The following is a 24,645-nucleotide window of genomic DNA, read 5'->3' on the forward strand; positions in this document are numbered from 1 at the left end:
GCTTCTCCATATGGTATTGGGGCAGTGCTCTCACATAAATTGCCAAATGGCTTGGAAAGACCAGTCGCATTCGCATCCAGATCATTGACCTCCGCTGAGCGCAACTATGCTCAGATAGATAGGGAGGCTCTCAGCCTTGTGTGGGGAGTAAAAAAATTTAATCATTACCTGCAAGGGCAAAAGTTTACGCTGCTGACAGACCACCAGCCGTTGGTTTCCATTTTTAACCCTAAGAAGGGTGTTTCGGTGATGACAGCGCAGAGGCTCCAGAGATGGTCCCTTTTCCTAGGGGCACATCAATATCAGATCGAATTCAAAGGTACAAAGCAACATGGTAATGCTGATGGGCTGTCACGCCTGCCACTACCTACAGCGGAAGAGGCACCGACAGTTGACCCTGTTGAGCTATTTCACTCGACCATCATCGAATGTTTACCAGTCACCAATGCAAGTATTGAGAGAGAAACCAGGAACGACCCGACACTGTCTCGGGTCTACGAATTGACAGTGAAAGGATGGCCAGCTCATGGTGAACCACTGTTACCGGCATTCTCAGCCAGACGAGAACAGCTGTCCGTCTGTCAAGGAACATTGATGTATGGAACACGGGTGATTATTCCTCCTAAATTAAGGGAGAGAGTTCCAAAGGAACTGCATGAAGGTCATCTGGGGGGAGTCAAGATGAAAAGCCTTGCTAGGGCTTATGTGTGGTGGCCAGGTATCGACCAACAGATAGAGGATCTGACGAAAAGCTGCTCAGGGTGCCAAAAAGTTCAAAATGCACCTCCGATTGCACCGCTGCATCCATGGGAATGGCCTTCAACCCCATGGCAACGTGTACATATTGACTTTGCTGGTCCATTCATGGACTCCATGTTTTTAATTGCGGTGAACAAATATGTTCAGACAACGGACCACAGTTCGTGTCAGAAGAATTCCAGAAATTCATGAAGAAGAATGGGGTGAAACATTATACCTCTGCCCCATATCATCCGGCTACAAACGGGTTGGCCGAGAGATTTGTACAAACGTTCAAAAAAGCAATAAAGGCCATGAGCGAAGATCAGATTCCACTACAACACAAGGTGGACAATTTCCTACTTGCATATCGAAACGCCACTCATGCAGTGACAAACCAAAGTCCTGCCATGATGTTCTATAACAGGAGGTTGCGGTCCAGGTTGGACTTGTTAAAACCAAATGTGCGGAGGGAAGTCGAAAACAAACAGTTCTAGCATATAAATAACAAAACCACTCGGAGTTTCGAAATAGGACAACCAGTGTTAGCCCGGGACTATAAGAATGAGAAATGGCAATCTGGAACAATTCGGGCCAGACAAGGACCCCTGATGTACACGGTAGATATTGGTGAAAATGTAACATGACGTCATGCTGACCAACTGGTAGAATCGAGAACAAGGGTCGAACCCATGGTTACGGCAGAGACAACCGTGGAAGAAGTTAGTGAACCTGAAGCATCTACCTCAGAAGTGAATGTACCTGATGATGATGTCCAATCCATAAGAGATCAACTAGATGAGTCACCCCAGCAACGAGAATCAGAGACCCCTGAAAGGCGTTATCCAACTCGGATCAGGAGGCCTCCTCAGAGACTGAATCTTTGAACTGTTTTGCATGAAGTTGTATATATATATGTTATTATGTTCTGTTAAATGGGGATATACACTGTTAAGCTAAAAAGGGAGGATTGTGGTGTATGTAACCTGTTCCACCTTAAGAGAACTACCTTAAGAGATGTACTACTTTCTCTTGGCTGCTGTATACTGTAATACCGGTGGTGACCACACCGGTATATAAGTGTTGTGTAGGGATTTGCTGGGCAGTTCAGCCCTGACCTCCGAATAGTAATGACCTGTTAAAGTTATTCTTGTTGTCTGTGTCCAGTGATTTATAATAAGCATAACTGGGACACACAGACTCAACATTTATCTCAAGAGGGCTGGAATACAAAGGGGTGGACAGCTTTGTTACAGCTATACAGAGAGCTCTGGTTACACCCCATCTGGAGTACTGTGTTCGGTTCTGGGCACCAAACCTCAGGGAGGATATACTGACCTTGGAGGAGCACAGCGCAGATTCACCGGAATGTTACCTGGGCTAAAAGGGTTAAATTATGGGGACAGGTTGCATAGACTAGGCTTGTATTTCCTTGAGTATAGAAGATTAAGGGGTGATCTAACTGAGGTGTTTAAGATGATTAAAGGAGTTGATAGGGTAGATAGAGAGAAACTATTTTCTCTGGTGGGGGAGTCTCCATACAAGGGGGCTTCACCTTAAAATTAGAGCTAGGCCATTCAGGGGTGATATCAGAAAGCATTTCTTCACACAAAGGGTAGTAGAAATCTAGAACTCTCTTTCCCCTAAAAGCTGTTGAGGCTAGGTCAATTGAAAATTTTAAAACAAGCTTAAGAGGCTGAATGGCCTACTCTTGTTCCTATGTCTCTGAACTCCAAACATTATCAGGTAAAATTCACACATTTCAGTATTTTCTAATTGCATTTCCATGTTCAATTTTACTAAACTGTTTCTGTGTCAGGATGAATATGGTTGTAGCTTGATTTCTTTCTCCTCGTGCCCCAATTTTCTAAAGTCACTGACTTTTCTGGAGCATGGTTCCAGAGACACTAGTTGCCATTCATCATATGAGAGTCTAGGCAGTGTGTGTGGGCAGTATAGAATTGTAGAAATTTACAGCACAGAAGGAGGCCATTTGGCCCATCATGTCTGTGCCAGCTGAAAAAGAGCTATCCAGCCTAATCCCACTATCCAGCTCTTGGTCCATAGCCCTGTAGGTTACGGCACTTCAAGTGTATATCAAAGTACTTTTTAAATGCAATGAGGGTCTCTGCCTCTATCACCCTTTCAAGCAGTGAGTCCCAGACCCCACCATTTCTGGGTGAAAAAAGTTATCCTCAACTCCCCTCTAATCTGTCTACCAATTACTTTAAGTCTATGCCCCCTGGTTATTGACCTCTCTGCTAAGGGAAATAGGTTATAAGAACATAAGAAATTGGAGCAGGAGTAGGCCATTCAGCCCCTTGAGCCTGTTCCGCCATTCAATAAGATCATGGTTGATCTTCTACCTCAACTCCACTTTCCTGCACTATCCCCATATCCCTTGATTCCCTCAATATCCAAAAATCTCTGTCTTGAATATACTCAATGACTGAACCTCCACAGCCCTCTGAGGTAGAGAATTCCAAAGATTCACCACCCTCTGAGTGAAGAAATTTCTCCTCATCACAGTCCTAAATGGCTGACCCCTTATTCTGAGATGATGACCCCTGGTTCTAGACTCCCCAGCCAGGGGAAACATTCTCCCCTGCATCTACCCTGTCAAACCCTGTAAGAATTTTGTATGTTTCAATGAGATCACCTCTCATTCTTCTAAACTCTAGAGAATATAGGCCCAGTCTACTCAATCTCTCCTCATAGGACAATCCCTCCATCCCAGGAATCAGTCTGTTGAACCTTCGTTGCACTCCCTCTATGGCAAGTATATCCTTCCTTAGGTATGGAGACCAAAACTGTACACAATACTCCAGGTGTGGTCTCACCAGGGTCCTATATAATTGCAATAAGATGTATTTACTCTTATACTCAAATCCTCTTGTAATATAGGCCAACATACCATTTGCTTTCCTAATTGCTTGCTGTACCTGCATGTTAACTTTCAGTGATTCGTGTACAAGGACTGAATGCCAACATTTCCCAATCTCTCACCATTTAAAAAGTACTCTGCTTTTCTATTTTTCCTACCAAAATGGATAACTTCACATTTCTCCACATTATATTCCATTTGCCATGTTCTTGCCCACTCAATTAACCTGTCTATATCCCCTTGAAGCCTCTTTGCATCCTCCTCACAACTTACATTCCCGCCCAGCTTTGTATCATCGGCAAACTTGGATATATTACATTTGGTCCCCTCATCCAAATCACTGATATAGATTGTGAATAGCTGAGGCCCAAGCACTGACTCTTGTGGTACTCCACTAGTTACAGCCTGCCAAACCCAAAATTACCTGTTTATTCCTACTCTCTGTTTTCCTTCCAATCCACTCTATCTAGGCCCCTCATAATTTTATACACCTCAATTAAATTTCCCTCGGCCTCCTTGGAAAACAACCCCGGCTTATCCAATCTTTCCTCATAGCTAAAATTCTCCAGTCCTGGCAAAATTGTAAATCTCCTCTGTACCCTCTCTAGTGCAATCGAATCGTTCCTGCAATGTGGTGACCAGAACTGCACGCAGTACTCTAGCAGTGGCCTAACTCTTGTTTTATACAGTTCAAGCATAACCTCACTGCTCTTATAATTGAATTATGCTCACAATCAAGCCCGATTCCATGCTCACTGAATAGCCTCAAATGTATTTTTCAGCAGGAGCCGCAGCGGGAAACCTGACTAAATGTTCCCCTGCTAACCCAGGGAGGTGAAGATCAGCTTTCAGCACAGTTCATTGACAAAACCTGGGCATCTTCCTGGTCTATATGGCTCAATAAGGTGCCTGGCTGCATTTTCCAGCCAAGTCATCAGGGATCTTTTCTTCTTGTTAACTGAAATCTGACTAGAGGAGTGTTATCAGCTGTGTGACATCTGATTACATGAGGCAACGCAAAAAACATTCCCGCAAAAAAATATCAGCATTACACTGCTGTTGTGACTAGAGCCATTGCATCATTTTTTTGATTCAAATATATAAAAGGTATTAGTTGATGAAACCAAACAAACCACGGTTTACTCGCAAGGTCTGAAGTGGGAAGATTTTCATGGTCTCTGAGCTCACCTTTACTGCTGTCTTCCTCTGGGACCTGCTACTGAACATCACAGAGTGGAGGATTCTGTGACTTTGCTGATATCATCTTGGATGATTAGGCACAATTTTATTCTAATTAGTATGAATAAAGAAGTCGCATTTACAACACAATCACCCTCTCCTTTAGAAACCTATATGATGTACTCTGAATTTTGTCATTCATATAACACAGATTTTTTAGGGTTTCCTCACTATAAGCAAACACATAGGGCAGGATTTTCATTGTGCCGTGGAGTCGGGATTGGAGGCGTGGAAGGGTTAAAATCCCGAAATCAGGTGTCCCGACGCCTTCCCACACCCAAACCCGCCTCCATGCCAGTTTCAAAGGAGGCGGGTACCCACCCCGCACTGGGACCCGCCTACCTGAGGCGGGCAGGGATTAGTGCCAATTAACTGCCTGTTAACAGGTAGTTAACAGGCAGTTTTTAGCCTAATCCCTATTTTTGATGTTGAAATGTGGGATTCCCAACGGCTCCAAACCACGTCAAGTTAGAGGAGGCGGGCTGTCGGGTTGAAGGACTTGGAGGGGTCGAGATGTCGGTGTTCAGGTGAGTGATGTGTGCATGAGTGCAAAGGTAAGTGTGTTTGGTGTGTCTAAAGTGATTAAATAAGTGTAAATTACCTTTTCAGCCTTCCTTCCTTTAGGTTCCGGGAGTCCCTCATCTCACCGGCACAGAAAGCAGAATGGCTGCGAACTGTCAGAAGTGACAGCCTTCAGCTTTCTGTGCAGGAGAGATTTCTAACTGAGTCTGTGGAGAAGGACTCATGTTAGAAGTAAGATTGTCAGTGTTTGACAGCTTCAAACAGCTGTGAAACGCTGATATTTCATCTGTCAAAAGCTCTTAACCGATGAAATTTAAGTCTGTGACGTCACCTGTTGCCGGGTGGCCCTTAATTGGCCTGCTGAGCCCGCTGGGCGGGCTCAACAAGGTCAATCAAGTTAAAATCGTGTGGATTGGCAGCATCTCGATGGAGGCGGGACGACAACCCCGAAAGTTGTAGTCCCGTCTCCAACCCGACTCCTGAGTTAAATTCCTGCCCATAAAATCCTCCCTGTACTCACACAGTATAAAACGATGCATCTATAGTGCATTCAACTATCAATAACTCTCAAAATAAGAGAAAAATGTATTGCTATAGGAAATGGACAGTAATTAAGCAACAGAAAGAAGAAAGACTTGCATTTATACAGTGCTTTTCACGACCTCAGTTTGTCCCAAAGCACTTTACAGCCAAGAAATATTTTTGCAGTGTAGTCACTGTTGTGATGTAGTAAATATCAGAATAGATATTGTTGATTGCACAGAGATGCCAACTGGTTGGTACAGTTGAGAGCTGGGCATGAATCCAATCCACACTTATAGGATGAAGATCTCTGTTTGCTGTGTGTAAGGGTGCAACATGACATGAGTTTGGGGCTGTCTTAATCCAGTTCCTAGTGGGCATGGGCCCATAGTACAAAATTACTTATAATTCACTGGCAATCTAATTCAGAGAAGCCAGTAAGATGACTGGTGTGGGGAAGGAAAGTTGTACACTCGTGTATTAGTGGGTTCCTTTCTGAGGTTTGGATTAACATTATGTTGTTGGGGCAGAGTAGAGGAAGCTTTATTCTGACAGTGAAGCACCAGAATGCTATTTTCAATTGTCTAGCAGTGATGCCCCCTTGTCTTGATGAGTACCGTTGATCGTAATCTAATGCCGCAAAAAGAAGCAAGCGCCCTACAGTCGAATCAGTATAGAATGTATCCAGAGAACACAGTTCGAGCAACCTAATACAACATGAGTGCTCCCTGGCCACTAAGCCAGTAAGTCATTTTGCAGCATATGCAGCAATTCATTTGAGTATTTATCAAGTAAAAGCACTTCCTGCTGACAAATGCATTTTTGTGGGATCTCGAAGCTCGTAAGTAGGAAACAATCAACTGCACAAATTACCCTGTTTTTCATTAGTGTAACAGAGTCCGCAGGGAAGTGAATATAATTTAGATGATGAATTCAGCGAGAGTGTCTCAGTAAATCAACTAACACAGTGACTTACAAAGGACTACCTGTTCCCTCTGACCTCTGATAGTTTTTAATGGAAATACTCACACAGAATCTTAAATGTATCTGGGCTTCCAGGAGGTACTGTCTGAGCTTGTGGAATGGATGGATCTAAATATTCATCAGACATATGTTGACAATAGCTATCTTGGCAAACCTTATCCTTAAGCTGTCATCTTGTTCCAATATATTTGCTTCAGTAATGCAGACATCTGAGAAATAAAGCGCATCCGTGTCTGGTTCTGCTATGTGGCATATGATGATGCCTGACTACAGGAAGCAGTTGTTAGAATCATTTAAAAAAAATCCTATCCCCTCCCCCCCAATTTCTCCTGTCCCCACATGTCATCCACTTGAACACTTACCTGCAAGAGTCACTGGATAGCGATCAGGAGCTGGGACACCAGCTAATTTTCCTTCTCCCTAAGTCAGAAGCATTGAGGCCAATTGTAATGCTCCCACTGCTGCCTGAGTGTGATCAGCTCTCCTAGAGGCTCAACTGGTTAAGACGGTGAGCAAATAAGCCATACCAACCGGAGGATCCAAGGTTCACATTGCCAGCCTGTGTGGAGTTAGCTGATCTCATACACAGTGGAGATAAATCAGCCAGGGCTCCTGCGCCAGATCAGTGATCCCTGCTGGCTGTTGGGTGAGGACAGGTTTGGGGCTTGCTGGTCAGCACTAACCATCTGGGCTCACACATGAAGAACAGCCTTTTCAGTTTGGAACCAGAGGATGCATTTTGGGTCCAGTTTTTAAATGTCACAATTCTGGTGGTCATTTCTAAAACTGAATTGTGTGTTTACTGATACTGGCCTTTTGGGAGCTCTCCCATTGGCTCAGGTGACTGCCCATTGCCTAGAGTGAACCTTAGCCATTCAGACTAGAGCAGGGGCAGGATCTTTCTAATGTCCAAGTGCAGGTTTTAATGCTATTAGGGCTGTTGAATGTTTGATTTCACAGTATAGATAATGATGGCTGAATAACAAGTAATGCAATTGCAAATGTCAAAATAATCTGCAGCTTGAAAGTAAAAATTTATAAATAATGAAATAAGTAGAAAAATATTCTAATGTTTAAATCAAAAATGCAACTCAAATCTCTCAAATCACTTAATCTATTGTAATGTTGAGGTCCTTTAAAATGGGCAACTTGATGTTTCTGGAACAAGTGACAAAGGTTTCATTGACCGAACAAATAAACTGTCTTATGGGTCACACATGAAGGGAGCTCCCAGTCTCCTATTAGTGCCCATAATTGGCAGATTTAATCAACAATGATGGTCTTTTTAATTTTATGGAGACATTGCCTCATGTCATACAACAGCACCGTCTATCAATGAGCTGTAGTTTCTCATTGGTAAATGTTGGATGTGGACAGGATGGGGTTTAGCTGTGATGTCTTCATATCAGCAAGAAATTGTGCAAAGGAATTTCTGTTAGCTAATCTTTGCTGTGGCAAGGCTTTATGACTATGTAAAGAGACAGATCTGGTTTGGAAACTCTAAATGAATAAGATATTTTAAAGCAATAATTAAATTTTGGCAAAAGAATCATGTGGGAAGACGAGGAGAATTTTTTAATGCATCGAGTTATGATGATCTGGAATGTACTGCCTGGAAGCAGATTCAATAGTAACTTTCAAAAGAGAACTGGATAAATACTTGAAAAGGAAAAATTTGCAGCGCTATGGGAAAAAAACAGATGAGTGGGTCTAATTGGATAGCTCTTTCAAAGAGCCAGCACCAATGCATTGAATGGCCTCCTTCTGTGCTCTATGATTCTATGAATAATATAATACCAATTTCTGCTGATAGGCAATATGGCAGCTTGGCATCACGTTGGTTTAACATGCTGATCTGCAGAGAAGTAGAGCTGTGAATGGCATCTTCAGCCCTTCCTACTGCATTCCTGATCTTGCACATTCCACTAGAGTGGGGATGGCAAGTAGAGACCAAGGGGGAAAAATTCGGTTGCTTTGCGCCTCTCGTTAGCATCGTAAGAGGGCGCTAACGGGGCGCAAAGCAACTAGCGCCCGGGCACGGCGCTGCCAATGCCTCCCGTGAAATTCAGCAGTGGCGGTAACCGTTAGCGCCCCGAGGCGCTGCGGGCGATGACGTCATCTGCGTGCGCATGCCCCGGCTGCGATCTTTGGTAGCGCCCGCTGACTTACCGGCAGATGCTATGTTCGAAGGGGACAGGGGGGCCTACCTGCGGCCGGGGTGGCGCTAATTAAAGGTGAGGTGCCGGGCGGCCATTTTTGTTGCTGGCCGCCTACCAGCACCTGCCTCCGTTGCCGTCCCTGGCCTCCTGAGCACCTCCCCGCGGAGTGCCGGCTGCGCTCCATGAGCCCGGCACTTCTCTTGAGTGCCGGGCTCTTTTGCCGGCACTCCGATCCCAGTGGCCCAGCTGGGCCCCGGGTCGCGCTGTGCAAGGCCCCTCCCCTTTAAGAAGGGGAGGAAGGCCTGCAATACCACGGCGCGACATGCCGCAGCGCCGCGATATTCCCTCGCAGCGCCCCAAGAGGGAGGCGGGGCGCTTCCAGTAGCACCCTGCTTCCCTCTTGGGGCGCTACCAATGAATTTCGGCTGCAGATTTTTTCAGGGCGCTAAAAGTAGCGCCCCGGCAAAGTTAACGCCCCAAAGGGGGTGCGACTCAATTTTTCCCCCCCAAATATATCTTACAGGACAGAACTGAAAGTCAAGCTATATCGAACTGCTTCCTAGTAATTGGCCAGAGTGGCCTAGGTAGAGAGCATGAAGCAATTTGCTGTCTCCTAGGAAATGGATCATGCCTTAGGAAGCCCCCTTTAAAAGAAATGATATATAACATTTGTTTTCTAAAAAAAAGTCTGCTTATGTATGTACTGATATTCTTTTGTTGTCATCTCAGACAATTCGAATGCAAATGAAAACAGTTCACATAGTTATATACTTCATTGTCTTATCTCAGAAACATGTCAAAACCTCACATGCAAATCATTACTTTGAATTGCAATGATTGTTGTTATATGAATAAAGTTAAAAATCAGCCATCCTTGATTACAATACAAATAATATCTGCTCGGCAAATATTTTTATATAATTTGCAATTAAAGGAATAACATGGAAAAATCTTTATGGGAGGAGCAGATGTAGAGCTGTGTGCAGGTTACGGGAATGATGTGATGTGCATCAACGAACTTTACATTAATGCATTGTGTGTTTGCTAACAAATGAACATAGGTTTGCCAAACACCTAGTGAAATGGCCATTGTGATAACATTTCAAGAAACATTTCTTTGACTTGACACCAAGGTTCACTGACTTTTGTGCTGAAACAGGAAACATTTCAGCCATTACTTCTACAAAAGCAAAATACTGTGGATGCTGGAAATCTGAAATAAAAACAGAAAATGCTGGAAATACTCAGCAGGTCAGGCAGCATCTGTGGAGAGAGAAGCAAAGTTAATGTTTCAGGTCGATGGCCTTACGTCAGAACTGGAAAAAGTTAGGAATGTAACAGTTTTAAGCAAGTGCCACCGGCTCATAAATCAAAAGATAAACTCTTAAAAATCAAGAGATTTGGTATAAAAATTGTGAGTTGCTATTTTTTTCAAACATAAACCAATTTAGATATATTGAAAGTTGGTAAAACCTCATTAGTGGCTTATTTAATTTCAAACAGGTCAGAGTTCGTTACAAAAACTATATTACTGAGATGCTTTACAAAAAACTTTAAAAAAATCTTACCTGTTATCATCACGTTGCTATGCCTCTCAGTTTAGGCCACTCTGGGAGAGGCTGCTCGCTCTGGGTCCGGGTCACCTCGGATCATCAATACCAGCCTCCGGGCAGGGGGGGAACACACCGCGACCCACCCCCCGGATTCTCCCGGGCGGTCCTGCATGTACATATGCCCCCTGTCCCCAGAGAGCACCCTCCCCACACAGAGCCCCCTCACCTCTTGAGCTGTCAGCCAGCAGTGCAGCAGCACATCCTCGCATCTCGCTGACTGATTCTGAAGGTGGTGGGGTGGATCAGTGGTCCTGCTATCACAGGCCAGCCTTACTCTGCTTTTGACCATTACTCTTTCCGGAACATAACCTCCTCCAGCCCTACAACCCTCTGAGATCTCAGCGCTCCTCCAATTCTGGCCTCTTGCACATCCCCGATTTTAGTCGCTCCACCATTGGCAGCTGTGCCTTTAGCTGCCTGGGCCCTAAACTCTGGAATTCCCTCCCTAGAGCTCTGCGTCTCTCTATACCTCTCTCTTCTTCTTTAAGGTGCTCTTTGACCAAGCTTTTGGTCAGCTGCCCTAATATCTCCTTATGTTACTCGATGTCAAATTTTGTTTGATGACACTCCTGTGAATTGCCTTAGGATGTTTTACTACATTAAAGGTGCTATATAAATGTAAGTTGTTGTTGTTGTTGTTGATAACTTGCTAAGAGGCTCAAGGCTGACTCAACGTGATTTTTTTTAAGTTGCTGTGGAGGACGGGGTGTCAGGCAATAGATTGGCCGTCTTCCTCCACTCTTTTACACCAGCAGTGATCGAGGCCCTGCATCTGCCCTCACACTCTTTCATCCAACTGCCTGGAGTACCACAGCACACGCTCCAGAACACAAGCTTCTCTCTTGCCTTAAGCCCATTATTTCATACTTGCCACTTCCCCTTTTGAACCGATGCTTCAATGGCCACTGTTGTTTACTCTCCTGTTAGTTAACAGTTCAGCGGCCCATTCTCCTCATTTTGCCCCCTCTCCCGATCGACATTTGGCCATTCTCTACCATTGCTACCCTCTCCGCCAATTCGCAGCCTATTCAGCATTAAAAAGTTACTGGTGCTTTGCACCGCCGCTATCTTTATACTGCTTACATTTTTTTCACTTTGAAAATTGCAGGAGGCGTGCACAGCTTGGAAGACTGGAACTGTGCATGCTAGAGAAATTTGCCTGATGCAGATCTGTTGTCAGCAACCGCGTCCAAAAAAAATTCCCAAGATTTCGGAGTTCCATTGCGAGATCTTGAGTGATGCTTTATTTCACTCAGAAATCACGTGTCTCGCGATAGATTTGCGAGAGTTGGCAATACTGAATATCTGCGGTTGGTGGGGGTGGGTTGCTGCTGCTGATAGCACAAATTTGTACAGTTGGTCCTATAGTGAGGTGGAGCTGAAATCTAAAAAGAATGGAATTGTTGGATCAAATAATTTTTTCCTGTCCCTAAAAATTCTTATTTTATTCACAGTCATAATAAGGCTGCATCTCTGAATTTAGGAAGACATGGTCTCACCCCACCTCCATAATGCTTGGGAACATTTTGGTTACATTAAGGGCACTTGTTACACATTTTGAGAGACTGCACTATTTTCTTAGGTTGAATGTCACTGGTCACCCACATAAGTAGACCTCATGTTCCCCACGATCTGGAGTGCACTTTTATTGTCCAGTATCTGTTTAAATGGTAGCATGACCCAGTGGTTGTAACATAGAAAGAAAGAAAGAACTTGCATTTATATTGTGCCTTTCACAACCCCAGGATGTCCCAACGAAGTACTTTAGCAGTGTAGTCACTGTTGTATTGTAGGAAACGCAGCAGCCAAATTGCACACAAGGTCCCACAAACAGAAATAAAATAATGACCAGATAATCTGTGTTAGTGATGTCAGTTGAGGAATAAATATTGGTCTGGACACCAGGGAGAACACCCCTGCTCTTCTTCGAATAGTGCCATGGGATCTTTTGCATACACCCGAGAGGGCAGATGGGACCTTGGTTTAACATTTCATCTGAAAGATGGCACCTCCGACTGTGCGGCACTTCTTCTCAGTACTGCACTGATGTGTCAGCTTAGGTTATGTGCTCAAGTCTCTGTAGTGGGGCTTGAACCCATAACCTTCTGAATCAGAGGGCAGAGTGCTACCCACTGAGCTTTGACTGACATAGCACCATTATTTTGTATACCAGATATTCTATACACGTGCTGCAATATTTGTTCTCCCATCTTTAAGGAGGGTGGACTGAAGGCACTCTAGTAAGATGAGGCATGATTGCCAATCAATAAACTGGTTTATTTTACATAAAATTATTTTACATGAATTACTGAGTACAGTTTTTCAGTGAGAATCATCTTTTTCCTACCATTCATTGTACCATTGAAATAAATAAAAAGCAACTCTTCCTACCTTTTAGACGAGCTAAGTAATCTCAAGCTAACTGGTCATATATTCCTCTGGTGCAGGCTGCCCATTTGTTTCCCTTCCTTGAGTCTCTGTCTTTCTGACTGACAGAGAGAGAGAGAGAGCAATCTTGGCTAGGTCTGTGTGTGGACAAAAAGCTTTTCTCATTTAATTAACCCACAAGGGGTCTTCCACCCATATTGACTGAAAACAATCTATGTTGCTGGCCAAAAATGATCCTTTAATGATATGACCATTTGCTGTTAGACCCCTGACATGCCTCCCATTGCTTAGAATGTACAGTAAGGTACAAAAGTCAAATGGCTGCTCCATCTGCTGACCTACCCAAGAATCATCTATCACCAGGGTGGGGATGTCTATGGAATGTACTCAACAACTTCATTGTTTTCTAATTACTATCTAAATTGCAGTGGCAATAATCTAGATTTCATGTTAGCTGGCGTTAAATGTTAAGTCAACAGAAATACTGAATTTAATATCCAAGAAATATTATAAATTAACAAAATTCTGCTCAGGCGATGCCAATAAAACCCAAAATGCTACAGCACTATAGTTGCTCTTGAATCCAAATAATTTCAGCTCAAGGATAGTGAACTCTCACCAATAGATTCTCCTGTTTTCCAATAACGCTTTGCAAAACATGTGAATTTGAAGAGATTGCAAGCACATAAATATTCTTAAAGTGCCTTACAGCAAATGTAGTTTGTATTTTATCTTTGTTCTACAGAGAGTGTTGCACCGGAATGTTTTTGTCAGAATTGGAATGGGATTTCCATAAACTAATGTAATATTAAGTGAATCATCTCTTTTTGTGCATCTCAACTATTAAGGCATTGAGAAAGACTTGCATTTATATAGCGCCTTTCACGACCACCAGACGTCTCAAAGCGCTTTACAGCCAATGAAATACTGTTGTAATGAGCATACAACATTAATTGGGTAACATACATGCAACTCAGAATCTCGTGTCCATCTTGTTTGAAACAAAGCAGGATTTTTGCAGAATTATTACATAAAAAAGCTTAGAATGTTTGGAACAGTCAGGTACACTTATTAAGACAGAGAAATTATGACTTGGGGAGCAATTCAAGCTAGGATATCAGGCATAAACACAATTTCTTTTAACTGGATGGCTGAGCAGGAGAAATTAAAACGTGTGCTAAAATACTTAGGATAACTTGCTCGGTTCAAAGGGTTGTGTGACTTTTCAAATGAGTAATTAGGAGCTGTGAGGTTGTGGCAGTCACAGCTGTTAGTTCAGAAATAAGTGTCTTTACTGTTTGTTTCTGGTTGTGGAGGAATAAGGGAGGCAGCAGTGAATGTAAATCAAAGGGCGGGAGAGATGCCACAATCCATGTGGGTGCTCAACAGCACAACAATGTCCTTCTGCCCAGCTTGCTGTGCAATGGTCAAAGCAGTACTGCCATCCTGCAGGGAAAGTAAGAGAGAGAAGCAGACTATGAAACACTGAACATGTGATATGTAATTCGTCAACAACTTTTTGTAAAAGGCCACATTCCCTGCCAACGTTATGCTCAAGGGCCACTCTCAGGAATGCTGCATCACAGAGATATGGGATGCAGGTCTGCGCCTACCACTCTGTGTGTGAAATTCATGGCTTCAAATCACACAGCTGTGGAGAATTATCAAGTGGTGGCGAAGCTTATTCCCACAGGAAAGGAAAGAAAAAATAAAACTGTGGGACCAGTAGTTCTATTAGGTAGCTTCATTTTAATGGGATCTATTCATTTGATTCATGCAAATTGACATCACCCTCCTTCCTAGTAAAATTCCTGTGTCTTCCTGGACAGTTTAAAAAAAGGACTTAATCCCGGTTTGGTCACAAGGCATGTGACACAGCAAGTCTGCCAAAGGCCACAGTAAAGGAAGAGGCAGATGGTAAATGGCACCCTCTGAACCCTGGGACAGCATTATGAGTACACTTCTATTGTATGCCACTGACAACCACCACAGAACTAACAGAGGTGCTTGGAATAATCCCTATAATTATCTTAGACATAGACAGTTGGGAACAATCACAACAATCCTCCTTTGAAATAATCTTTCCGTAGCAATTAACATGTTACCTAGAAATACAATAAACTATTCGCATTTAATTGATGTTCATGGGCAATAAAGACACTAAAAAACTGCAACATCACTTCTAATCACTAACCAATCAATTTAATATATTCAAAAGTAACCAGCAAGTGTACTCAGGCAGATTGTTGCAAGAAATGTAAATAACATTTAAATATATGTTTTTAGTGAATTTTTGTGCTCATCAAGCTGAAGGATGTAATGGAACATTTTTCTGCTTTGGGTACTCAGTGTCATTATCAAGTATTCCCAGGTCAGTATACTGAAGCAGAGTAAAGCTCCCTCTACTTTGTCTCAATAATGTAGCTCAACCCAAACCTCGGAGGAGCACACCTCACCTGCACCACTGTGACACTTTCTAAATTCCCACATCAGCTGTTTATGTGGCCTCTTTGAAATGACCAAGTTGTGCCACATTGTAAGCAGTTCTGTGCTGTGGGCCTGGGCTGCGGCAGGTCATTGCAGCTGGCAAAGAGGGGAGGACCTTGATCCCATCCGTCTAAATGCCAATTCAAGTCCCAGAAGTGAATGGATAACATGAAATCTTCTGCATCCCATTTTTAAAATAAAGCTCATTAGATCAAATAATTACAGAAATTTAAACATAGAACATATATACTTTGATTCTATTAAAGCAAATAATTAGGTATATAAACAATTAGTAAGATGCAACACGGACATTACAGTAGCAGGTTCTTGATGTTTCTCATTAGTTAATAGGAAGGAACTTTTTTGAGAAATCTAGATGAAGGGCAGGCCAATGGTGTAGGTACCAAGGTTTAAAAGAGTAAATAAAAGGAATCAGGAATTGTGATTGGGTGATGACAAGGTTTGGTTTTAAAAGCCTGAAACTGTAGGGCGAAGGAAAGATTGAGGGAGGTGGGAGGCAAGTATTCCATGGGTTTGATGTCCTGGGAATGAATGAGTTAGAGTAGAAGACAGCTCCACGAGTCTTGATTTCAACATAGTATAGATGGAGGGAGGAGAAAGAATGTGTTGATTGGTGTATTGGGAGCTTAGGAGGGACAAGAGCATAAATTTACTAAATGTTTCAATAAAATAGCAAAATGCATGAAAGGTTATGATGGAGAAAGAGGTTGGAGGCTAGAGGGGAGTGAAGACTCAACAATCAAATGCCAAGCTTATTCAATATCCTGTATGAGGTTGGCATTAGGAGCCATCCTTTGGGAGCATTATTCAAGTTGGAATCTATAGAGATGAAGAGATTCTGATGCATGAAAGAGGAAATCTAGCTTCTTACAGGAAAAATAGCAATGGAAATAATGGAGTATAAACAGACAAGATACTGAGGCCAACACGGTTAATAGATAAAGAAGGGCCAAAGGAGGAGCCAAAGGTAAATAGCAGCAGCAGTTGCAGTTTCATTGTCCCATGAAGGGAATGGAGATGCAGATTTAGAGATTTATCCATTGTATTGAGAGGAGTGAAGATTGTGTGCACAGAGAATGTGCAACCTGAGGTAAATTGATGAATGAAATGGGGAAACAATCAGCGAAAGAATGAATAGGGATGAGCAATAAATGAAAATATGGAGAAGGAAGATAATGAAAGAAAGAACAGACCTAAAACTGCATGAGTCTGTACTCACTTTATCAGTTAGTGCTGTGTTACACCCAGGCTGAGCCAAGAGAAGCTTAACGATCTCCACATGCCCATGCTCACTTGCACACATGAGTGCTGTGGATCCATCATCATCTTGGATATTCATATTAGCCCCATATGACAGGAGGGCTTTCACCATATTGATCCTTCCGTGACTGACAGCCAGTATTAATGCTGTCTGCCCTGCCTGCAAAAAGTAATTAAACAGTCATCTTTAGTAGTTATCATTTTAAAAATGATATTTAGGTCATGAATTGAAATGATTGTGTTATACCAATGCTTAAGGCCTGACCACAAGGTCCGGCCAAAAATATGAGCTTAACCCTGGGGCACGAAGGGTGGCGTGGAATTGGTGCTGCCTCGGACTCGAGGAATTTTGACCCTAGTATGTTTTGAAAATATTTGATTCATCTTTATCTCCTGAACTGGCTTCAATCACCTGAGGGATTTGGAGAGGAATTTTCCAAAGTATTTTTTCCCTTATTGGTCCTGGGTTTTTCACCTCCCCCAGGAGATTACATAGCTCGGGGTGGGGGAGGAGGGGTGCTAGGGTCAAGTTAAGATGCTCCGGCCATCATGAGTGTGGGGCAGGCTTGATGGACCAGCTGGTCTTTTCCTGTCCGTCATTTTCGTCTGTTCTTTTGTCTATTCAATATGTAAAGCCAAATAGTCGACACAGGATCGATTTTCTTCTTAACAGTACTTGGGAGCAGTTCTACTTAGTCTCCCACTTGCTAGAAGACAGCGTTAGTTCTGACCTTAGCTTCCTCACCTCGGAGAGTAATGACAGTAATGAAGTGCCTGCAGGACGCGATGAAAAAGGGGCACAGGCAAAAACAACGGACCCACGCTGACCACAGCCTGTAGTCATATCCTCAGTGTCAGCCTCCAGCCATGCAAGTCACAAGTTATTATTGAAATAACTTTAATCCCCTGCACCAGTCTGATTAACTAGCCTCAAGACTAGTGCGACTGCCCACTAGTCACCGGCAGTTATATTTTGCAGCAGTCAGAAAATACCTCAGTGCATGAAATCAACTAGGCATTTGTTTGTGAGCCTTTTTGCAAGTTTTCCTTCACTAGTCCCCCAGTGCCAGGGCTGCTGTCAAAAACTTGGTAAGGACTTCCTGGACCAATATGTCGAGGAACCAACTAGAGATCAGGCCATCTTAGACTGGGTATTATGTAATGAGAAAGGATTAATTAGCAATCTTGTTGTGCGAGGCCCCTTGGGGAGGAGTGATCATAATATGTTAGAATTCTTCATTAAAATGGAGAGTGAAGTAGTTGACTCAGAGACTAGGGTCCTGAATTTAAATAAAGGAAACTACGATGGTATGAAGCACGAGTTGGCTAGGATGGATTGGGGAACGTTACTTAAAGGGTTGACGGTGGATAGGCAATGGCAAACATTTAAAGATCGCATGGATGAACTATAGAATTTGTTTATCCCTGTTTGGCATAAAAATAAAACAAAAAAGATGACTCAACCGTGGCTAACAAGAGAAATTAGGGATAGCATAAGATCCAAGGAGAGGACATATAATTTGGCCAGAAAAAGCAGCAAACCTGAGGATTGGGAGCAGTTTAGGATTCAACAAAGGAGGACAAAGGGATTAATTAAGAAAGGGAAAATGGAGTATGAGAGTAAGCTTGCAGGGAACATAAAAACTGACTGTAAAAGCTTCTATAGATATGTGAAGAGAAAAAGATTAATGAAGTCAAGCATAGGTCCCTTGCAGTCAGAATCAGGGGAATTTATAATGGGGAACAAAGAAATGGCAGACCAATTAAATACATACTTTGGTTCTGTCTTCACAAAGGAGGACACAAATAACCTCCCAGAGATGTTGGGGAACATAGGGTCTAATGAGAGGGAGGAATTGAATTAAATCAATATTTGTAGGGAAATGGTGTTAGGGAAATTGACGGGATTCAAGGCCGATAAATCCCCAGGGCCTGATAATCTACATCCTAGGGTACTTAAGGAAGTGGCCCTAGAAATAGTAGATGCATTGCTGGTCATCTTCCAAAATTCTATAGACTCTGGAACAGTTCCCATGGATTGGAGGATAGCTAATGTAACCCCACTATTTAAAAAGGGTGGTAGAGAAAAAACGGGGAATTATAAACCAGTAAGCCTGACATCGGTAGTGGGGAAAATGCTAGACTCCATTATAAAAGGTGTAATAGCAGAGCACTTGAAAAACAGTGACAGGATCGGACAAAGTCAACATGGATTTACAAAAGGTAAATCATGTTTGACTAATCCACTGGAATTTTTTGAGGATGTAACTGGTAGAATAGATAAGGGAGAACCAGTGGATGTGGTGTATTTGGACTTTCAGAAGGCTTTCAATAAGGCCCCTCATAAGTGATTAGCGTGTAAAGTTAAAGCACATGGGATTGGGGGTAAGGTACTGACTTGGATAGAGAACTGGTTGGCAGACAGGAAGCAAAGAGTTGGAATAAACGGGTCTTTTTCCGAGTGGCAGGCAGTGACTAGTGGGGTACCGCAGGATTCGGTGCTAGGACCCCAGCTATTCACAATATATTTTAATGATTTAGACAAGTGAACTAGATGTAATATCTCCAAGTTTGCAGATGACACAAAAACTGGGTGGGCGTGTGTGCTGTGAGGAGGATGCAGAGAAACTCCAGTACGATTTGGACAGGTTGGGTGATTGGGCAGATGCATGGCAAATGCGGTATAATGTGGATAAATGCGAGGTTATCCACTTCGGTGGCAAAAACAGGAAGACAGATTATTATCTGAACGGCAATAGATTGGGAGAAGGGGATGTGCAACGAGACCTGGGTGTCCTTGTGCACCAGTCGCTGAAGGTAAGCATGCAGGTGCAGCAGGCGGTTAAGGAGGCAAATGGTACTGAATTTGGATGATCAGCTATGATCTCATTAAATGGCGGAACAGGCTCGATGGGCCAAATGGCCTACTCCTGCTCCTATCTTTCTATGACATTCTCCCGGACCTCTGCCTGTGGTGCTCTGAGTCAACCACTAGGAAGTATGTGACTCTGTGAATGCGTCTCCCTCCAATTCCCTATCCTTCCCTGTGGGCAGCACTTACCATCCTCTTGACATCTCTGCACAGCCGAGACCAGGGACTCGGGAATGTGGAGGATCACAAGCACAGCCCAAATAAATGATCGGAGTGTTAATTGACACCACTGTGTCAGCCAATGAGTTGGAGGTGGGGCAGGATTTACAGCCACAGGACCTACAGCCAAACAAATGTATTTTACAGCAAACAAAGACTGAGGTCGTGATTTTGCCGGCGCTCAGAGGGTGGGTTTGGAGGCGGGTCAGGAGTGAAAATCTAAATGATTGACGGCGGGTTGTGAACCCATCGCCATCCCACCTCCACGCTACTTTACAAAGTGTCGGGTCTGCGAGTCCCGATCAGACCCGATACCAAGTGGCAGGAGAGGCACTTAAGGCAGTTAACAGCTTGTTAACTGCCTAGATAATCTGATTTTTACAGGCTCTTCCCATGTTACTACATTTTCAGCATCTTCCACGCCAGCTGATTGTGCCGGGTTCAGCAACTAACTGAATACTTGACAGCTGTACCTTCAGCATAAAAGCTAACCTGTAACATGGCTCACTTTCAGATGCCAGATCTTTGTGTTTTGAGGTTTTGGAGCACATTTTGCAGGTCTATTGAGCTTGTAAGTGTTTAAGCTGAGATCGATATGCACTGTGACCTCTTGGAAATCCCTCTCCCCACATTGACTGAGCGCTTATAACATCTCTTCCTCAACTGAGCTATAGAGTCATAGGGCTGGATTTTGCCAATGGGGAGCTTTTGGAGGCGGGATTCCAATTGTTGGGATTCAGTCCTGCCTCCATCAACTTCTGGCCAACCCACACTATTTTACCTTGATTGACCTTGTTAAGCCCACCCAGCGGACTTAGCAGGCCAGTTAAGGGAAAGCTGGTTACAGAGAATGTCAACGTATGACGTTTCATCTGTCAGAAAATTTTGACAGATGAATTGTCATCGTTTGACAGTTCTGTGAAGCTGTCAAACACTGACATTCTCTGTAGCTTGATGAGTTCTTGAATTCAAGACTCATCAAACCTCTTTATTTAGCAAAAATTAGATGGTTGTTGCATTGGAGAATGCATTGGCCATCTGTCATCTCTGTTGCGGAGGTGCGAGACTCTCCGCATGCCCACCGATTGAAGCCTGCAGGAAAAAACAAAGGTAAGTAAACTTTTACTAACACTTTCCACTTACCTCATACACACCTCTCCACACTTGCACCCATCACTTACCTCCACAGTGCACTTTTGCACCCCTCCGACCCCCGCAGACCCACTGCTCGCCTCGGTGATCCTGGCGGGGTTCGGAGCCTTCAGGAAGCCTGCACTTGTGTGGGTAAAATGGGGTTAATCCTCTTATCTGCCTGTTAACTATCTGTTAACAGGCAGTTAAGTGGCACTAATCCCCTTCCCGCCTCCAAGGAGACAGGACCCGGTGCGGAACAGCTACCCGCCTCCTGGCAAGATGGCATGGAGGCGGGTTGGGTACCCGCCCCCAGATTCTGCCATTTTCCCGGCAGTCCCGCCTCCAAACCCACCTCCCCAGGGCTGGCAAGATCGCGCCCATAGAGTCATAAAGTCGTAATGGCACAGAAGATGGCCATTTGGCCCATCGAGTCTGTGCCGGCTCTCTGTAGAGCAATCCAGTCAGTCCCATTCCCCTGCTCTATCCCCGTAGCCCTGCAAGTTTATTTCCCTCAAGTGCCTATCCAGTCTCCACTTGAAAACATTGAGTTTCTCTGTTTCCACCACTTCCGTCGGCAGCAAGTTCCAGGTCATCACCACTCACTGCGTAAAAAAGTTTTTCCTCACATCCCCCCTGTATCTCTTGCCCAAAACCTTAAATCTGTGTCCTCTGGTATTTGTACCATCAACTAGTGGGAACAGCCTTTCCCTGTCTAGCCTATCCAAACACGTCATAATTTTGTACACCTCTATCAAATCACCCCTCAACCTCCTTTGCTCTAATGAAAACAAATCCAGCTTCTCCAACCTGTCCTTGTAGCTAAGATCCCTCATCCCCAGAACCATTCTGGTAAATCTGCTCTGCACCCTCTCAACTGCCTTCACATCCTTCCTAAAGTGTGGTGACCAGAACTGGACGCAATACTCCAGTTGTGGCCTAACCAGCGCTTTATAAAGATTCAGCATAACTTCTCTACTTTTGTACTCAATACCTCTATTTATGATCCCATATGCTTTGCTAACCACTCTCTCAATATGTCCCGCCACCTTCAGGGACCTATGCACATTAACTCCCAGGTCCCTCTATCCCTGCACACTCTTTAAAACTGTGCCATTAAGTGTATATTGCCTCTCCCTGTTCCTTCTGCCAAAATGCATCACCTCACACTTCTTTGTATTAAACTTCACCTGCCACTTGTCTGCCCATTCTGCTAGCCTTTCTATGTCCTGTTGCAGTCGATTGGTATCATCCTCACTATTTTGCCACACCCCCAAGTTTGGTGTCATTGGCAAATTTAGAAATTCTACTCTGTATTCCAATATCCAGGTCATTTATATATATCAAAAAAAGCAGTGGCCCCAGCACTGACCCTTGGGGAACACCACTGTCTACCATCCTCCATTCTGAAAAACAGCCATTTACCACAACTCACTGTTTTCTTAAGCCAATTCCTTATCCAAGCTGCTACTGACCCACCTATTCCATGAGCCTCAATTTTTTTAACCAGCCTTCTATGTGGTACTTTCTCAAACGCCTTCCTAAAATCCATGTAGATAACATCCATTGCATTCCCTTCATCAATCCTCTCTGTTATTTCATCAAAAAATTCAATTAGATTAGTCAAACACGATCTGCCTTTTACAAATCCGTGTTGGCTCTCCTTAATTAGCTTAAACCTCTCCAAGTGCCCGTTAATTTTTTCCTTGATTATTGTTTCTAAAACTTTGTGGCTGTTAACAGCCACGACTGTGTGGCTGTTAATGGTTCCAACACCATCATCAAGTTTGCAGATGACACCACAGTAGTAGGCCAGATCACCAACAATGATGAGTCAGCCTACAGGGAGGAGGTCCAGCATCTCGTGAAGTGGTGCGCCGACAACAACCTGGCCCTTAACACCAAGAAAACAAAAGGAAATAATCGTGGACTTCAGGAAGTCCAAAGGCGGAAGTCACACCCCCATCCACATCAATGGGGCGGAGGTGGAAAGAGTGGCCAGCTTTAAGTTCCTCGGAGTCCACATCACGGAAGACCTCTCCTGGTCCCTCAACACCTCCTCTCTGGTGAAGAAGGCCCAGCAGCGCCAATATTTCTTGAGGAGGCTGAAGGGATGTAATCTGTCACCCCCGATCCTCTCTAACTTCTACCGCTGCACTATAGAGAGCATCCTGACAAACTGTATCACGGTATGGTACGGCGGCTGTAGCTGCCATGACCGGAAAGCCCTGCAGCGGGTAGTCAAAACTGCCCAACGCATTACCGGCACCCGGCTACCGACCATAGAACATATATATCAGAAACGCTGCCTACGGAGGGCATGGACCATCATCAAAGACCCTACCCACCCCAGCCACAGTCTGTTCGCCCTCCTACCATCTGGAAGACGCTACAGATGCATTCGCACCCGTACGACCAGATTTAGGAACAGCTTCTTTCCCAGGGCTGTCATCCTACTGAACTCCACAAATAAACACTAAAGCCTGCACATCTGCTGATGCACTTTATTATGGTCATATTTATGCTAATATATACGTACAAATGTATGTTGAAATGTTTAAGTGTCCTAATCCAAATTGTACACTCTCGGGAGCCGCAAGCCTACATTTCGTTGTACTGCACTTGTGCACTAACAATGACAATAAAAGTTGATTTGATTTGATTTGATTTGATTTACCCACCACTGATGTTAAACTGACCGGCCTGTAGTTACTAGAATTGTCCTTACACCCTTTCTTGAACAATGGTGTCACATTTGCCACTTTACAATCCTCAGGCACCTCCCTTGCATCTAGGGAAGATTGGAAAATTATGGTAAGCCCTTCCACTATCTCCTCCCCAAATTCCCTTAGAACCTGGGATGCAAGCGATCTGGACCAGGTGACTTATCCACTCTAAGCATACCCAGCCTGTCTATCAATTTTCACCCCTTCCATTGCTTCTACATTTTCCACTTCTACCAATATTTTGTCAGCATCCACCTCCTTAGTAAACACCGATACAAAGTACTCATTGAGTATTCTAGTCTTGTCCTGCACCTCTAAGCATATATCACCTTCTTTGTCCTAATAGACCCCACCCCGCCTCTTACTACCCGCTTAATGTTTACATGCCGGTAGAAGATTTTTGGTTCCCTTTTATGTTAACCGCCATTCTACTTTCGTATTCTCTCTTTGCCAATCTTATTTTCATCTTCACTTCCCCTCTCAACTTATTGTATTTGGTCTGGTTACCTGACATTCATCATACACCCTCTTTTTTTGTTTCATCATCTTCTTTATCTCCCTCTTCATCCAAGGAGCCCTTGCTTTGGTTCCCTTACCCTTCCCTCTTGTTGGAATGTACCTAGTCTGTACTTGGAACATCTCCTCCTTAAAGATCATCCATTGTTCTGTTACAGTTTTTCCTGTCAGTCTTTGCTTCCATTTTACCCTGGTTAGATCCTTTCGCATCCCATTCAAGTTAGCCCTATTCCAGTTTAGAAGTTCCACTCTAGATTGTTCCTTGCTCCTCTCCATTGCTAATATAAATCTTATGATAGATGATCACTCGTACCCAAGTGTTCTCCCACAGACACTTGGTCGACCTGGCCCACCTCATTCCCCA

General features: G+C 43.7%; 1 protein-coding gene across 2 annotated transcripts in view; it reads right to left on the reverse strand.

The window, feature by feature from the left end:
• Positions 1 to 12,917: 12,917 nt before the first annotated feature.
• The window catches only part of LOC147121954 (KN motif and ankyrin repeat domain-containing protein 4-like), a 99,846-nt gene continuing 88,118 nt past the window's right edge, over positions 12,918 to 24,645 (reverse strand). The window contains exons 9-10 of one of the 2 annotated variants that reach the window (XM_085982546.1): positions 16,777 to 16,977; positions 12,918 to 14,495 (exon numbers count right to left, since the gene is read on the reverse strand). In XM_085982546.1, coding sequence (XP_085838672.1) covers positions 14,394 to 14,495; positions 16,777 to 16,977 — 303 coding nt within the window. In that variant the 3' untranslated portion in view covers positions 12,918 to 14,393. Of the gene's footprint in view, positions 14,496 to 16,776; positions 16,978 to 24,645 lie in introns of those variants that run through there. The other variant, XM_085982547.1, reaches the window with a different exon arrangement.

The sequence above is a fragment of the Somniosus microcephalus genome, chromosome 3 (assembly GCF_052327205.1).
Source record: "Somniosus microcephalus isolate GS21.2 chromosome 3, FLI_Smic_1.0, whole genome shotgun sequence".
NCBI classification, from domain to species: domain Eukaryota; kingdom Metazoa; phylum Chordata; class Chondrichthyes; order Squaliformes; family Somniosidae; genus Somniosus; species Somniosus microcephalus.